The sequence below is a fragment of the Parasteatoda tepidariorum genome, chromosome 7, assembly GCF_982258835.1.
Source record: "Parasteatoda tepidariorum strain Cologne lab strain chromosome 7, Ptep-v5.0, whole genome shotgun sequence".
In the NCBI taxonomy this organism is placed as follows: domain Eukaryota; kingdom Metazoa; phylum Arthropoda; class Arachnida; order Araneae; family Theridiidae; genus Parasteatoda; species Parasteatoda tepidariorum.
This window is the reverse complement of record NC_141761.1, coordinates 10,457,648-10,477,241: the sequence shown is the minus strand read 5'-3', so window position 1 is coordinate 10,477,241 and position 19,594 is coordinate 10,457,648. Positions and strand designations below refer to the sequence as shown.

The 19,594-nt window shown below is 30.3% G+C and overlaps 1 protein-coding gene across 1 annotated transcript in view; it reads left to right on the top strand.

Annotated features, from left to right (window-relative positions):
- Window positions 1–19,594, top strand: part of LOC107441071 (discoidin domain-containing receptor 2) — a 62,025-nt gene that overhangs the window by 5,892 nt on the left and 36,539 nt on the right. The window contains exon 2 of the mRNA XM_087167296.1: window positions 13,850–13,950. Within this exon, the coding sequence (XP_087023422.1) occupies window positions 13,854–13,950 (97 nt within the window). The 5' untranslated portion in view covers window positions 13,850–13,853. The remainder of the gene's footprint in view (window positions 1–13,849; window positions 13,951–19,594) is intronic.

The window sequence follows — 19,594 nt, the reverse complement described above, 5'->3', positions numbered from 1 at the left end:
ACGGCTGAGAGAAGAATGTCCGGGGCAAATTTTCTAACACAGCGGTATCAATAACTTTACTTTTTTTTTTTATCTTTTATATGCTTAGAAATTGCCAATTTGTTTTTGCAGTTTTATATTTATCATCTCTGAAAAAAGTTCAATTGTGAGATTTGATGTCTGGAAAGAAATGTTTTTTTCCTTCTGAATTATGGGGAAAAATCTAGATATTAAAAATATCACTTTTAATCTATAAGTTTTCAGGTGAAATATTCAGTTGAAATATGAAAAGTAATAGAAAATTACTTTTGGATTTTTTTAAAATTCGAGTTGAGAATTGATGTTACCTCTTTCAGACGAAATATATCTAGTTTTTAATATGGTGCAAAAAATTATGGTGCAAAGTTAACGGTCGCCAATGGGCGACTAAATATAGAAAATGGCCATAAAAAATGTGTCTACTAGTCACTACTCAACCACCACTCTGTTCGTCGTAAATTCACTTTTTTTTTCTCTTTATACTATTAACGTTTTTAAAAATAAATATGGAATTATTATTATGAATATTTTATAATTTGATAATTCCTTTATCTCGCGCTTCTTTCTGAAATTCTTTTTCATTTCAGACATGATTATTTTTTAATATTCACCATGCTCTGAAAAATACTTAAACTACCTTTCATTCAGTGGTCCGAAAAACTACATTATTTTTGTAGTTTACTACAAACTCTTTTTTACTAATGTAGTTAATTACAACTACTTTTTTTATATGTAGTGGTTGCAAACTACTTTGAAATTGCAGCAACTACTTCAATAATTTAAGGAAACGAGCTTTGCTGGAAAACTGAATTTACACCAATGACCTTGAACACGTTTCATAAGTTTTGTTCAAACTGGCTTTGTATAAGAAAGTGGCTTATATTAAATATAAGAGAATAATTTAGAAATATTTATTCATGTTTACATGAGCTACTTTGTTACTCCGAAACTTTTTTTTTTCGAATTTATTCGTTTAACTTTCAACTTTTTATGAATTTTTCGACAACGAATATTTAATTTAAGAAATACGAAATTTTGAAATGCTTGCAAGTTTTAATTTATTTAATGTTCTTTTAGTTCCTCAAAAAAATTAAGTACATTGAAAATACGTTCTCTTCCTTTGAAATAAGATCAATATTTGAGTAGTGTGCACTTGCAAGTGAAAGTGTGACCGAAATGATTAATTATCTACTTTTCGCTATGGCTAGTTGAAATATTAGTTATACGTGATTTTAAACACGTAATTCCTGTTAACGCTGAGATGCAGTCATTTTCAGACCATCCATTGACGGACACGCGAAGGTATATGTACCCAACAAATTCGAAAAATTAGTTGTGTTTCTTTTCTAAAAAAACTTTTCTTCTAAAAAGTAGTCGCGAAAAATGGCTACAAACTATTGTTTTTCTTGTATCGTATTATTTTGTTTTTAAAAACGGAAGCTTACTACACTGCAAACTACAAAAAAAAAGTAGCGACTATAGTCATTTTACTACTTGAAGTGCATTACTTTCGACCACTGCTTTCATGATTTATGAATGGTTGACTGAATGTAAACAATAACAAACTTCTTAAAACCGGCAGAAATTTAGAAAACTTCCGGTGTATTCCTCCGCCAATGCTTACGATTCGATGTGTGAACAAGCTTAATATTCTAGGAAAATTTATTAATGTAATTTATGTTTACATTAGCACACAATTTTACCATTCCTAAGAATTTCTGGTAAATTATAAATTCTAACTGATTGTGAGCCAAAAATAAATTGAATAAAATTAATACCACAAAGTAAATACGGTGTAAGGTTTGCGCCATGTTTTGAGTGTTATTTGTCTATATTTGTGTAAATTATCATCATTAGTTATTTTAAGGATTGCATCTTGCAAGGCATTGGATAGCATGCTTTCGGTTTCTTCCTAGCTCTTATGTTATTTGTTACGTTGAAATTTAAATTTAAAAAAACGCGCTATATTGTAAGCGCTACAAGTAAAATAGTATTTGATGCAAGGTTCGAAAAAAACGCAGAAATTTTACCCGTCCCCGAGGACGGCTTGTCCAACAATGTACCCGTCCTCCTTTGAAACTAACCCGTCGCTTCCAAATAAATAAAAATATAATTTTCTCTTATTTATTACAAACATTTATATAAATTGCACAATGAATTAGTAGTTACTAGGATTACATTATACAGTAATACGCATTACATTATATAGTATATACTAGGTTACTAATAGTAACCTAGTATTTCCTTCATGAAATAATAGGTTACTAATAGTAACCTAGTATTTCCTTCATGAAATAATTTAAATGACAAAGGTCAAGTTATCTGGAATGTCAATTTATCCGAGGGTACTGCGTTTCTTAAATGAATCAAATATGACGTTTGGCAGTTCCATAATCAAGCCAATGATTTACAGAGGTTTCTGCATAGAAATCTGAAAGGGTTTTTCGATTTAGGTAGATGCTCATAACTGCGTTAAACGCTTCTTGTTTAAGATCAGCACGTAATGTGTTTTTTTGTAAGTTCATTGCTAAAAAGCCTCTTTCAACCGCTGCAGTACTCCCAGACAGAGAAAACATCAATTCCACCATGAGCAATATGTTGCTGTATTTCTAGATTAGAGGGTCATTTTAGAAGTGAGGCGCTAGACTCTTGTAAGATAACAAAAATTGAAAATGTATCTCGAACATTAACGGGAAAATCCGCGCGGACGTCGGATTCTAGAAATTTGTTGTCCTCCGGGAATTTCTGACCGCCGAGGACGGGCGGACGGGCTGTTTTTCGAGCCCTGATTTGATGGCACCCTTTTTCAAGATTAGGCGTAAAAATCAGTTGGAAGTAGTAACCAGCAAGTCTTACGACAAATTTGAACCTCTAGAGTCATGTGTGCTTAGTTTTACTCAGTCAACCTTCCATATCAGGGGCCGGGATAGCCTAGTTTACCCATGTCCAAGAGCTCGTGTGTTCGAACCCCGCCGACCGAAGACTCCCCGTGTAGTAAAGGGTGACTGATGCAAGTTAAATCTATCGGGTCGCAAAGTCCTCCATGATCTCATAACAAATCAGTGCCTCTGGGGGTACTGGTCCAGGAGTTTCCTTGTCTTCTGGATTGGGTTCAAAATGACAAGGCTGCGGAGTTGAACATGAGTAGTCGTTAACCCAAAATTGGGTCGGCTGTTCAATGACGGATATGTATATAAAAAAAAATTCCGTATCAGAAATTTTTATGACCATTTATTTTTTTTTAATTTTTAATTTTTCATATTATTTTAAAAAGTTGTCATTGCTCTTAATATTCAGTCAAACCCCGGTTTAACGAATCCCTATTTACCGATTTAACAAATTTTATGAAGTTAGCAAAGTAGATTTATAGGAAACACACAGAAGTCGATTTGACACAGAAGTCGATGATATTGAATCACCAGTGAAAACTGTTACATTTTCTGATGCTTTGCATGATTTGGAAACAGTGAAAACTTACCTAATGCAGCAAGATGTAAATGAAGGAGTATTTTCTTCTCTTCATGAGGTCGAAAAAGAACTTTTTAAAGTAGGAAATCAAGGAAATAAGCTAACTTTACTCACGAAATGCTTTAAAATTTCGAATAATCATTCACTGTATTTTAAGTTCCTGAATAAAATGCATACGATTTCTATTTATTTTGTGGATTGGCTTACTAGAGATGTTCGAATATTCGAAAGGTTAGTCAATTTTTTAATTTTACCCCGATGTTACGAATTATCCCCGATTTAGCGAATGAGACCTTTCGTTCTTATGAATTTGTTAAAACAGGGTTTGACTGACTGTATATTCAATATGAGTGAAGGAGTACTGAAATTGGATTCAGTGTTATGTTTCAATCGGCAACACTATATAAAGTGGCGTGGAAAGTTTCCTTTCGTCAAATTAAAAAGTCGTTCCCCCATATAACAACAGTTTTTGTCCCCCATAACATATGAAAAGGGTCATGGAACGAAAATCCCTATACCAAACACACCGGCGCAGATAACTCACAAAAGCGTCGATTCAGGGTAACACCAAAATGGATGATGTGTGCCATTTTAAGAATGATTTTTTCCCCCGCTTTCTCATAGCACCGTTCTATTTATTATGAAACGAAAAGCGATGATAGGAGCTACAAGCACCCCTCCCCATGCCCATTCCAGCGGCAAATATCTTTTCTTTCTCTCTCTTTATTTATGAATTCAGAAATATCGTTTGCCATTCGAATCGGTCTCAACCCCCCTGGACCATACATCTGCCGAGACAGTTGGCTGTTTTAAAAAAACAAGTAAAAAAATACAGATAGATAATATTTATTTTAAGTAATTTTAATTACTGTCATGAAATTCCAAATAATATTTCAAGCATAAGTAATTTATTAGTAAATGTAGATATTGTATATTGAAATTTTAAAAAAAATAATGCCCTCGTAATACTCTTTTAATATATCGGATGCAGCTAAATTGGACAGCATGCTTTGCTTCTTATTTTACTCCAATTAAGCCTTCATTATTTTTATTTATCGAGCTGTGAAAATTGTGTTGTAGACAGCACACCGTCTACATTTTTAAAATCACTTTTGAGCAAACATTTCAACTAGGAGTTTTTATACTCTGTTACCATTACCATTGCATCAAATTATTGACTTGGCAAAAAAGAGTACTTAATAAAATAAACAAAAAAAGTGTATATTTATATTTGATGTATATCAACAAAATAAAAGCAAAGATGTTTGATTCACTTTCTCTTCCGTTACTAGTTTTTAATTTATTGTTTTAATATTCATTGATATCATTTATGGTCAGTTTTTCAGTTTTATATAAACATTTCCTTTTTTTTCAATGAAACCGAAGTAAATTTAGTTCTTTTGTTACATTCTTCCACTCTGTTCATACTACTAACTTTATTTGTTGATTTTTAAGGTCATTAAATATTAAAAGAAATATTTGTATGGCAAAAATTTAGTTATTTGCAATATAAAAATATTTAAAATTTAGTTTCAATGACAGCTTTCCCCTCTAATGACTTTTTCCAACCCATACCTATTTCCTTCATCTTACATAATTTAACGAAAAGTAATTTTTGTGATTTACAGTGTAATTTTGTCTGTTTCAGCTAACTTAATATATTTATTTTTAATTTAAACAATTTTCCCCATTCGCAACAATGGGGAACATAATGCAGATTCAAGTTTTTATTTATTTTTTGTCCCAAATGAAAAATGTCCACTGCTGTCTTAGGAAACATCACAATTGCAGCCTAAATTTTTAGAAGAATTAGCTATTCTTCGAATATTTGTTTTTTCAAAAATGTTTATATATATATATATATATATATATATATATATATATATATATATATATATATATATATATATATATATATATATATATATATATATATATATATATACAGTTAAACTCCGCTATAGTGAACCTTCAAGGGACCGAAATTTCTGTTCACTATATCCGTTACGCAGGCAATTTAACTAATGGTTCCCAAACTCCTTCCTTTTATTACACATTATTCAAATAAATGACTGAAAAATATTATGTAGTAGCAAAAAATTTATTATTTTTTATTACTCTTCGTCTTTTAGAAATTAGTAATCTTTAGCTGATGAGCAATCCTCAACATCAGATATGGAAACACTTCCCGACTCTCAGATAATTTTTTTTCTGAATTTCTGTTATTTCACTTTTTATACCTTTTTTCTGCCATCTAAATTTTTTTCATGCGCAGAAATTGTTAATTGCCTATTTTTCCATTTGTTACAAACTGTAGATTTGGATAGTTTATATTCCTTGCTAATATCAGCTTCATTGCATCCATTTTCAATTTTTCTGATTATGCCCATTTTATCATCAATGGAGAACGTTTTACGTTTACTGCTCGCTATAGTTAAATTTTAGGCACTTGTTTGCCGTTTTCTTTTTTTTTTTTTTAACTGAAATGAGAGAAAAAAGGAGTTGAAATGAGGGCCTTATCAACACAGATTAGTGTCCAACCCTTTGACTAATAATGAATAATTACTCATTCCTTCTGACAGAAAATGCATATTGATCACACTGACCCCTTACAGGTGCATCATCTGCCTGGGTTGAAAACATTTACTTGGTGCAACATCTGCTTGGTTTGTTTAGGGATGGGAAAGTGAGATAAAATAAACAAACAAGAAAAAATGCTTATTGCTGCATTCCCCTCTATAGATGGTTTTAAAAATCGGTACATGTATTTATTTTGAAGTAGAAATTTCAAAATTATTACAAAAATATGAAGAAAAAAATCAGTCGAAAACAGAAAAAAGTTCATAATATCCAACTTCCTCACTTTTTTGGCTCACTATATCCACACAAAAAAACATTATATGTGTATAGCAAGGCACGGGACCGAATATTTCGTTCACTACATCCGGGAGTTCACTATAAACCATGTTCACTATAGCGGGGTTTGACTGTATATATATATATATATATATATATATATATATATATATATATATATATATATATATATATATATATATATATATATATATATACATATATATGTATGTAAGAGTTAAATAAGAGAAGAGGAAAAATGAATATTGAAATAAAAATTATAAATTAATAATATTAAATAAAAATTCTTAAAAAATAAAACTTACAAATATCTTACAATAAAATTTACAGATCAAAATAAGGCAAAGATATAATCTTATGTTATCAGCTCACGCCATTACATTTGCAAAAAGTGTGCTTTCTAATATTAATATAGTCAAAGAAAAATACATACACAACACAATAGGCGAAATATATCAATATAATTTTCTTTTCTTTTTTTAAAAATATTTATATTTTTTTCCACGTTTACTCTATATTTCTAACTTATTTCATGAGTTTTATGCAACTGTTACTGTGAATGACCGACATTGGTGGGACTTCCAGCGGTGAATGTTGACAATAACATAGTCGCTTTGACAAGTGTCCGAAATATATACTAGGTCCAGTTAAGTGTACATTTACCCGATATGTCCTACATCAATGTTTTTTTAGGCCAAGTGGCCAGTATGCTTTTAACCTGAACTCCGAAAACTGATGCTTTTTCTAATCTATCCTATGCAGATATTGAAATATCGGATGAATGCTATAATATCAACGAACAAATTAATATCAAATCGGATATAATAAATATTTCGAACATTCACCAATGCAATTATGTGATTTTTGACATTCACCTGTGAAAGTCGACATTCTCTTTATTTCTGTCTTTCATCGTACCGTAAACCGGGGCGAGTCTACCCATCCAGGGGCGAGTCTACCCATTTTAGTTTTATTTAATTTTCACTATTTTAAATTGCAAATAAAAAATTTTTTACCAATGGAGGACTTAGTTCAGACTCTAAGGAAGATGGCGCTGTAGTAGTTTGATCCGTTTTTATTTATTTGGTATCTTTTTAACCGACCTGCTCAAACGTCTTTTGAGAGATTTGTACTGAAAATCAGCAAACTTTTAGTTGGTGCTCCGTAAGTATATTATTATTATTACTATTTTCACTTTGGTTAAGTGATAAACTTATCTAAGACTAAGATTACATTAATTTTATATGAAAAAAAAACAAAAAGAATGTAAGTTTTGCTGTTGTAAACAAAAAGCCAGAATTCGCGGGGCGAGTCTACCCATTCGTATTTAGTTTTAATAAAGCATAATAATATAATTTAGAACTTTGTTTATATTAAAATTAAGTCATTTTAAATTAATTTGAGTATATTATTTTAATTCTGCATTGATAAATTTATCATTAATAAGAAAATTTATAGGTTAAGTATAAATGTAAATATAAAATATGTTTATTTTACCTATTTTTTAAATTTCTATATTACAAAATTAACTTTTTTTATTTAATGCAAGTTAAATAAATTATTATTTATAAATTATTATTACCTCCTAAAAGAATGGGAAAAGGATTTTTCATGATTCCCAATGTTTGAATTTCGATTTTGTTAATAATCTTTAATTATTATTATTTACTAATTATTTGATTGTAAATTTATATTAATTTTAATTTATTTTTATCAACAATAATCATGAAAAAATGTTATTTTATAATGTTTATGATTATAAAAACAAAACTGTGATCAAAATGTGATAATCGATCAATTACTCAATTTGTGTTATTTTATGAATAAAAAAATGGAATATATAATAAAGTTATGAATTTTACTTCATAAATATCCTATATAGTAACTAAAATAACAATTTAATAGTAAAATTTGATCATTTACAATGTCAACATTCATTTTAGTAGAATGGGTAAACTCGCCCCATACGAGAGATTTGTCAGCAGTTCTATAAAAATACACAGTAACAGCGTAACTGTTAATATTTTCTAAAATCGATTTCACAGCTTTAAAGAGGGATAAATAGCGATTCCGAAACACCTATTAAAAGCCTTTTTTCTTTAATATTTACAAAAGTTTGACCACTTGAAAGTTGACAAACTGAAAAAAATGGGTGGAATCGCCCCGGTTTACGGTAACATTTATGTTACTTTCTCATTTATGGTGTTTTTAGAAGAAAAATAAAAAAGACTTTCAAATTAAAAAGTAAATCTAAAGTGATTCTCCACGCTTACTGTTATCCTTCCCAATTTATTGAGGAAAAAAAAGTGAGAAATATTCTTGTTTTTACTTTGAGAAATATTACTGTTTTAATTTTCTCTTAAATCACTTAAAAATATAAATTCGTAGGTGGACTTTTTTTCGAGACATATAGAAAAAGCGTTTTTCTTCTTTACATCTGTATAATAACAACGAGAGACGACTGCAATGAAAATAATATTAAAAACAATGACAAAAAAAAGCATTAACAAAACATTTACCTGAAGTTATTTTTTTTTCCTATTTTTAATAATTTATTAGAGTTTGTTTAAAATTAAAAAAGATATGGTGGCAAATAGTATAATTCTTGCTAATGATCTGTAAACAGAGCAAAAAAAGAAGAAAAAAAAGGCAGTAATTTACGTAAATTTTTAACTACTTGTTTTCGTGGTAGGATTTATGGTGACAAAGTATCCTGCTGTTTGTTTCTATCTCATTAGCGGAACACTTCGCATGGAGGCGGGCACCTATTCATAGGTTGTTACAAGTTTGACAAACTTTTATCGCAGGATGTGTTCCCTTTCTGGCATTTTTTAGGGCAGAATGTTAGGAGTTATTTATTATTCGCTATGTTCAATCTCGAGTGAGTTCTTAAGAGAACGGGGGTCAAATGTCATAAGGCAAAATGAGAGACAGCTGAGGGTCGGAACCCGGGTTAAATTATGAACCTTGTTTACTCTCTAAACGTCAATCACGGTTATTCCACAACTTGAAAGGGCAGTAAAAAAAATCACTCAGGTGAACCTGTCACACTGTCGTTAAAAACAATGGATAACTGGTTTTTAGCATAGAAATATCAAAGTTATCTTAAAATTTAGACAATATCATGCTTGGAAAACGTTAATTGAATAAAGAGAACAAATTTTTAGAGTACATTTTAGATAGTGAACTTCATTTTTAAGTTTTATTTCGGGAATTTATGTTAGAGAATTATTTGGAATTATTAGAATTTGTGTTATGTAATTCAAGAATGAACAGAATAAATTTTTAGAGTACATTTTAGATATTGAATTTCATTTTTTAGTTTTATTTCAAGAATTTACGTTAGATACTAGAGAATTATGTAGAATTATTAGAATTTATGTTATTTTTTTCGAGAATGAAGAGATCAAATTTTTACAATACATTTTAGATATTGAACTTCGTTTTTAAGTTTCAATTCAAGAATTTATATTAGATGATAGAAAATTATATAGAATTATTAGAATTTATGTCATGAAGTAGAGATTAAATTTTTAGAGTACATTTTAGATATTGAAGTTATTTTTAAGCTTTATTTCTAGAATTTACGTTAGATTTTAGAGAATTATTTAGAATTATTATAATTTATGCTATTTTTTTCGAGAATGAAGAGAATACATTTTTAGAGAATATTTTAGATGAAGTTCATTCTCAAGTTTTATTTCAAGAATTTATGTTTTAATAATAGAAATAAATAATAAGAATACATGTGAAAAACTTAATTTTCTGGTGCATTCAATTTAAGCTATACTTATAATACTTTATTGCTAAACAGTTGTATTTAGCATTTTTAGTTCATCCGTTTCGTTTCTTCCATTTTGTCAGTTTTCTTCCAGTTTCTTTCAACATTTTGGAAGAATTTTTTTTTTCCGGACAAAACATATCCCCCGAATAAAATATTAATTCAAAAGCTTTTAGACACCTTTTTATTTATTGATTAATATATGAGGATTAATTTAAAATTTACAGAACTTTTTATGTTTCATAGTTTTATTAGGACACTTAAGGAATTCTAAAAACTTAACTTTCTTAATTCCAATAGTTTTGATAAAATAATCATATACACGTGGCTGTTTAAAAACACTCTATTAAAATAATATTCAACTTATTTCCTGGTTAACCCTTTTAACAGACATTATATACAATGATAATATTATTATAGAAGATTTGTATAATAAAAAAAGATATACCGTATACTCTCGATATCTCGAACTTCAATATCTCAAAAACCTTGCTATATAAAAAAAAATTTCTCCTTGGTATTATATATCCACCTAATGAAAATTTGAACTTTTATGTCGAACAATTTCTTCTCAAAACCTTGTTAGGACGAATTTTTTTCAAAATATGAAATGAATTTTCGTGGAAAAATCACAATTTAAGTTTATTGTAAACCAATTATTTTCTATTTAATGCGTAATAGTTTTTGTCATATTTTGAAAATAAAATTATAGTTGTTGTATTTAGATTTATCGTCAACGATCATTACATATTTATTATAAGTTATTATTATGTTTCATGCCTTTACTTTTTAGAACATATTTAGCTCTGAATCTCGAAAACTCGCTGCTTCGAAATTTTTTTTAGCGTCCCTTGATCTCGAGAATTTGAGATATCGAGATCATACTGTACTATTTAATTTAAATATTATGACGTCATCAGGCTGTTATTTCTATTTTAAAATAGTTTAAGAAAGAATTTAAGTTTTCCAATACAAATAGAACTATAAACTAATAGTCATTAGTGTAGCAAAAAGGTGCATTCAGGCTTGAATAATGTTAATTTTGAATTCCTATAACGAAAGGTTTCTTCTCAAAACCTTGCTTTGTCCAATTTTTTTCGAAACAGAAAAAGAATTTTTTTCGGAAAAATCACAATGTAAGTTTATTGTAAACTAATTATTTTCTACTTAATGCATAATATTTTTCGTTTTACTTTGAAAATAAAACTATCGCTGTTGTATTTGGATTTATCGTCAATTATCATAGCATACATATTTATCAGTAGTTCTTCTTATGTTTTCCTTTTTAGAGTAATATTTTAGAATATATTTTTCTATCTCATAGAACATATTTAGATCTGAACTTGTTATCGCGAAAACTCGCTATCTTAGCGCCCTCTAGATATCGAGAGTATACTGTAATTCAACTTCTAATGAATCCCTGTACTTCGTTTGATATATTAAAGACTTATCTCATTACATCGAAATAAATGCAGTAGAACTCACTTATAACGAAATCCCGAATTCAATTAGCAAAATATATTGTTTTCTTTTGTGCAATGCATTAGAATTGACTCTCAAAGCGAGAAACTTTTTCTTTGATTTCACAAGAGAAATAATTTCGGACCATAGAATTAGTATCAAATATAATGAAAAACTATTACAGTATCATCATTATCAATTGTTTAATATTAAATGTTACTTTGTTGCGTAATAATTGCGAAATTAATTTCGGTGATTCAGACGTAGAGAAAGTTATGGAGAACCTTTAAAAGAAATTGAAAATGCGAACTAAACAGGCCAGTTCCTTGTCTCAATTCTAGAAGAAAGAATATTGAGGGGTTTGGAATTTACGTCATTGATTACGGAAGCATTTCCTGATTCAAGAGTAAAAGAACTTTCATAAAAATTTGTTCTTTATTCAGCTCTTTAAAATGTAGAAAAGTTAAAATTATTAAAGTCTCTTAGAGATCAAGATAATTTAAGATAATCCCGATAATTCAAGTAAACTGTTTTTTCTGTTAGATTTAGCGAGTGACCTGATTTAGCGAGTTATTTTTCCGTCTTCCCAGATCTTCGCTATAAACGGTGTGTCCTACTTTATTTAATAATCTGGAATCAATGCCCATATTCGATTAGGTTGTTAATTTCAATTAATTGTGAAGTGGTGCCCTTTCTGTGGGATGTTTCACCGTTACTTTTTTTTCTCCCCCTACATGGTTACGAGGGCTCCTCTTCAATTAAAACCAGCTGAAAGTGTTGACTCAAGAAAATTCTGGAAAAGAGAAACGAACCGTTTCTTCAAGATCCGATTGAGAGAGAGAGAGAATCCGAAGAGACTGCGTACCTACCTCAGGAAGGAGGGGAGGGGGATTGACTCTTAATGCCCGCTGGGGGATTGAGAGGAAAGTTATTAACTTTACTTTCTACATAAAATCCCTTCTTTCCTTCTTTAATATCTCACTCTCAGATTCCAAGGGGGATTTTTACTATGTAGTCATTTAAAAGAATATTTGAGAGAGTAGAGTATATATGTAACTGTGAATAACAGAAATGGGTGGTTGTTGACTTCCACCGGTGAATGTTGACAATCACATAGTCGCTGCTTTGGTAAATGTCCGAAATGCATACTATGTACAGTTAAGTACCCGGTATGCTCTATCTACATTAATGTTTACATTAATGCATCAAGCGCCCGCATTATACATTTGCCCTGTACACCCTTCACTGATGTTTTTTTTTAAGGTTCAATCCCACTCCTCGGTATTTATACAGGGTGTTTATTAAGTTCCGGACCCATTTTGATGTTTAATAACTCATGAAATAATAAAGATGGGTTAAAATTAATTGCATAAATGGTTAGAGAGACTCAAAAAGTTTCATGATCCTTGTCAATGAACTTCCACGTGTGCCCCCTTCGTCGCACGGAGAATATCAAGTCGATTGCAAATTTCACGCCAGGTAGCGGCAAACATGTCGGCATCCACAGAGGTTATTACGGTTGTAATTCTGACTTTTAGGTCATCAATGTTCGACAGGATCCTCCCGTAAACATTGTCCTTTACAAATCCCCAAAGAAAAAAGTTCAGCGGTGTTATATCAGGTGATCTGGGTTGCCAAGGAATTTAACCTCTTCGCCCAATCCATCTTCCTGGAAAATGGTCATTCAAAGAACTACGAACGATGATACCCACATATATCTTTGTATTCGATGATACCTTCGTATTTCCACAACTAGGAGAGCTTCAGCCACATGTCTTTTTGCAACAAGATGGTGCACCACCTCATTAGGGTATCATCGTTCGTAGTTCTTTGAATGACCATTTTCCAGGAAGATGGATTGGGCGAGGAGGTCCAATTCGCCGACATGGATGCCGACGTGCTTGCCGCTACCTGGCGTGAAATTGACTATCGACTTCATATTCTCCGTGACACGAAGGAGGCACACGTGGAAGTTCATTGACAAGGATCATGAAACTTTTTGGGTCTATCTAACCATTTATGCAATTAATTTTAATCCATCTTTATTATTTTATGAGTTATTAAACATCAAAATGGGTCCGGGACTATATAAACACCCTGTATTTAATATTGCAATGAAACAGTATGGATTAATTTCGCAATACATGTAGTGGCTGTTCGAACTTTACAGTGCATTGATCTCTTTTGTGTCTATTTACTCGCAGAATGAAATAAATTGATAAAAGAAAATGAATTATTTTTCAGATGGATGAGGAGAGATGCTGTAAGCGATTACCTTAGCATCAGGATGTTAATCCTTCTGTTTGTTAATTGGGCAATGCTTGTCTCTGCGGTCATTCATTTGGGTAAGTTTCACGTTTTTTTTATTTTTAATTCTTTATAATTTATGTAAAGTGGCTTTTAACCGGCCTTCTATCAATGTTGAACTACTTGGTCTTGTAGTTTTGCATTTAACACAGAAGACAAGAGAACTCTTGGATCAAGCGTTGGGGAGTACTAGCTTTCTGGGAAGAATTTTTTATGGAACTTATTCACATTTTCGTTACATGTAGGGGAAAACCTCGAAAGTCTCCCCCATTAACTAGGAGACTCTAATTCATGATCCACGAAGGGTGTTTTATGTAAACACTGTGTTCGATTCGAGACGGGAGCACAATTTGAATTGATCAGTTTCTAGACACAAGAAATCGTTAATTGAAATTTTCTGTTTTTATTTTTCGAAATTATTTATTTTTACACAGCCCCATTAAAAATGCATTGTGTTCAATTTTTTTTTCATTTAAATTTATATTTTATTTTTTATTTTTGTAACAAAGCATAATATGAATTTTAGAAAAATAGCTATCGATTAAACTAACCGTTTTAATGATCTAGCCAATACAAGTAAATAAATAATATATAGATTAAAAAAAGGTAAAACCCCCACAAACCTTTTCCTTTTATTTTTTTATTCTCTATTTTTCTCCTCCTTTTTTTCTTTCTCAGTGTGGGATATTTTGACTAAACTATTTGAATTTTTCTATACATTTAGCATTAGCGCAATGGAGGGAATCCAGATATGATACTATATTGCAATTTCAAAGAACTCTCATTAAACACTGTGATAAGATTCGCGGCAAGCGTCCTATCGTAGTATGTGAACATCGCTTGTGATAATCGATAATTAAAAAAATAAACATATTGTCCTTCCAAATCTCTAGAACCGTTTGCGGTACCATCGTGAAATTCAAATAGTGGATAAAGTGAGAAATGTTCCCCCCCCCAATACTAAAACTGTATAAATATTTATCTCGATCCTGATTGGTTGTTGTAACGTTCCATTTATTTACGCTAGCAACTACTCTTTCCATTCTATATCGAGTAAGCCAAGCCCGTCAAGTATCAATTCTCTGAAGTGACACATTCTAAATTCTTTCACTATATATTTACACTGAGACTTAACACAAAAACAGGCACAAAGCCATGCGGAACATAAACAAGCTGCATCGAGGTTGCCAGGTACACCAAACAAAAATACATCACGGTTACCATAAAATACATAAACAAATAATAAATCTAAGTTAAGAAGTAGACGGGAAAAGTATTATATTTCAGCTAATGTGATACGGCTCTGCATTTAATTCATGAAGTTACATTCTAACTTATGTAGTTACATTCTAACTTATCTAACTTATGAAGTTACATTCTAACTTATGTAGTTATATAGTTACATTCTAACTTATCTGACTTATGAAGTTACATTCTAACTTATCTAACTTATGAAGTTACATTCTAACTTATGTAGTTATGTAGTTACATTCTAACTTTTCTAACTTATGAAGTTACATTCTAACTTATGTAGTTATATAGTTACATTCTAACTTATCTAACTTATGAAGTTACATTCTAACTTATCTAACTTATGAAGTTACATTCTAACTTATGTAGTTATGTAGTTACATTCTAACTTATCTAACTTATGAAGTTACATTCTAACTTATGTAGTTATATAGTTACATTCTAACTTATCTAACTTATGAAGTTACATTCTAACTTATCTAACTTATGAAGTTACATTCTAACTTATGTAGTTATGTAGTTACATTCTAACTTTTCTAACTTATGAAGTTACATTCTAACTTATCTAACTTATGAAGTTACATTCTAACTTATGTAGTTACATTCTAACTTTTCTAACTTATGAAGTTACATTCTAACTTAACCCAACTTTAATGCGTTATTTAGCAGTGGGCGTTGAAGTCATATGTCACGCCTTCTTCAAGTACTAAATGGGGTACTTAAACACACGGTTGTATCTGATCACGTGGTTGTGCATGGTGTATTAGCGTTACAATGGTTTTAAGTATTGGATTTATTATCATGTTCGATTAATTTGAGGATTAGATTTAATGGGATGTCTACAGGCGACTTCACGCATGCGTTTCTATCCAAGTCAAAATTCTTGATGGTCCCATCAAAAAAGTTTGATGGTTTAAGCTGATTTCAGCGCGATTCATGATGGCCCCACGTCATTTGATGGTCACCATCACCCAACATTTTCCATTTTGCGTGTTTGATATGCCAGCAAACTTCCATCATTCCGTGATGTAAAATGCTGCTTGAATACTATGATAGTTAACCATGAAGAGAAGTTTGATTCTCATGGACCAACAATCCATGATGGTTCCAATTATACATTCCATGATGTATTAACGAGAATTCTTGTTGGTTCTCAGGAATATACTATCAAAACAATTTTTATTTTTTTATGTCGGACCATCATAAATCAGTCCGAATTCCTACATTAGGGTGATGGCTACTTATATTGGTAACCATCAAACAATAGAATAGTTTATAATGGAATTATTGATGATTAAAACCAATAAGATTACCTTAACTATAAGATTATATTAGTCCGCCAATGCAAAATCTTCAAAAATGTTGATTTTTGTAACGTAAATAGTTAACCAGCGCATGCCCTAGCTTACAACTATAAGGTTGTATAAGATATTTGTTCTCTGAAATCAAATGCGCGTTAATACCATAAAGAATTAGGAGATGCTTCAATTCAATAATATATTTTATTTCAAAGCATAAATCTATTTAACGCCAAGAAACAATTAGGACGGCGAGGAATAATAAGCAAAACAAGAAGGGGTGGAGCTCCTTAGTCTTGCATAAATATCGCCTGTCATTCTGAACACAGGTAGAAATGCGTGTATAAGAAAATGGGAACAACTCAAAACGCTTGTTTACCAAAATGGACGCAGGTCGAAATGGATGTTTAAAAAAATGGGCATAACAATTTTAATAAATGGACATAATTTAATTTCGTTTTTCAAGGGATGCCTGAAAAGTTACACTAACAGTCAACCTTCGTACTTTGTTTAAGTAAGTAAGTAAGTAAATGCTTAGATAAGTAAGTAAATATGTAAATGGTCAAATAAGTGGTTAAATAAGTAAGTAAATAAGTAAATGATTAAAGAAGTAAGTGTTTAAATAAGTAAATATTTAGATAAGTAAGTAACTAAGTAACTGTTTAAATAAGTGTATAAATAAGTAAGTATATAAGTAAATAGTAAAATAAGTAAGTATATAAGTAAATGGTTAATTAACGAATGTTTAAATAAGTAAATACTTAAGTAAGTGCTTAAGTAAGTGAATAAGTAAATGGTTAAATAAGTAAGTGTTTAAATAAGTAATGAAAAATAAGTACATAATTTCCTCGGTGTTGAATTTGGGTTAAGTATTGAAGAAGCATAATTTTCTTTTCGTAAAATATATATTTAAAAAACACAAGCATTTTTGTCCATGCATTTAAATGCGTATTTTGAGCGGCATCCATTTTCTTAAGAATTCATTTCGAGTTGTTTTTAAACACTTTTTAGAGAATATAAAAGATTCATAGCATTACATTTTATCAAGACATTACATTTATTTTCTTAATTTTTTGCAAACGTTTCAAATAATTCAAAATAGAGTTTTTAAGATTTCTATAATTTTTTAGTTGTTTCTCACTACACGCTCTATAATGTACCAAATAGAATTGGGTGATTGATAAGTTATTTCCTTTACTTATTAACGAAGGGTTTGTCGGTAAAATCTGGGGGGGGGGGAGGAAATTTTGAAAGAAGAAGCCAGGAAAAACACAGCAAAAAGCACCACATTATCTAATACACAAATTTAAATGTCTGATTCGATTCGGACGTTGCTCCTGAATTCGATGCAATTAAAAAATTCGAAGGTAATTAGATATATTTCTAAAAAACGTAAATTAAGATATTAAATTTAATTCGAGGTTAACTGAAAAAATATTATTTTTCTTTTCTTGATCATTCAAATAAATATTGGAGTTGGTTACTGATTCGATGATTCAAATCAGTGATTGGAACCACTGAATTGATTCTGTGATAAGAATCACCAACTTGCAACTGATTCGAATCAATAAGTGATTCGAATAAGTAAGTGATATGAAAGTGAACGGTTTCTATTGATTCGAATCACTTGGATGATTCGTTTTGCACAACTCTAATAAATATCCAATAACATGAATTTGTGGCTCTACAGCCGAAATTACATTGGCTGTAAAAGTTCATTTAATTTGTAGAGAGAAGATTTTCTGTCCGGGTATTTTCTTCCGCTATTCTTTTCTCCCCCCCCCCCCCTTTCGCCTCGAATACTGCAGACGATGTGAATATTTTCGTTCGAATGAATGCTGATATTCTCTCTCAATATATCCCGAGCAGAGTTTTACACAAGATAAAGATCTAAAAAGAAATCTATTGCCAGATATTTTCCATAAATAACACAAGACCTTTGAGCATTTTTGGAGAAGCGCTTTTCAAATCATTACCTACGTGGAAAGAGATCTTAATCTGAAAAAGATATGAGAGACCTCACTTCCTTCTTTCGACTTCTTTACACTCCTCTTGAAGAAATTATTTTTAACCGGGTGTGGGTTTTCACTTTAATGGCTGAACTCTTTGACCAGGCCTTGATTAATTGCTCGCCTTTTTATATCTTCATACCTTTAGTTTTTTTCCCCTCATACTTATTGTAAAGATTCACAACTACAAGCCAACTGAAAGAAAGGATCGAAGAACGAGATGTGGACTGATGATTTGTTTTCAGAACTGCGGGTGCAGGGAAATGACGAAAGATATTTTTTCCGATGCTATCTGTTAATGCAATGGTTACTGTTGATGCAATGGTTACTGTGTCACCTCGAATTAATTCTTCAACGACTTTCATAATTAATTAAACTATCTTAATTCTAAAAATCAGAAAGGTCTTTCTGCTCTTTAGATAGAATTACTTTACTTCACTTTGGGATTGGCATTAATTGTATTGATAATTAAAATAAATTTTATTAAAAAAAATATGTATTTATTATAAACAAGTAATATAAAATTTTTTTAAGTCAATTCCTACTTAGATCAAGTTTTATTAAATAATTACAATTTTTTTCTCCCATGTCAAACTAAAATTAATTAATTAAATTTCATGAATGAATTAATATTAAATGGGAATCTTATTATAATTTAGAGAATTTCTAACAAAAGGCAGCTATATTGAAACGACAGTTGTTTTAATTATTTTTCCTAATTTATATATATATATATGTATATATATCGTACTACCTTGACATTACATCATCAAAATTTTTGAGGCTTTTAATTTTTCTCGCTGCAAAAATATTGAAAAAAAAGAAATATGCAACGTTCAGTGAAGCACTTAAAACGGCGGAAACGCTTACAATTTATTCTAATTTAAAGATACACTTAATACCTCATATTAAATTATTTTTGTGTATTTTATTCATATATTAAACGTTTTGTCGAGGGTGGAATATCAACTCACTTTCGTAGAAAAATAAGCTTCACCTTTGTGTGTTATGGGAAAGAAAAATATCGTTTAATACGTTTCTGAAACAAGTGATTCAATTTAGTTTAAGAGTCCTTAAAAAGAAAAAGAAATGGTACATAAAAATTTGTCCATTCAATACTTTAT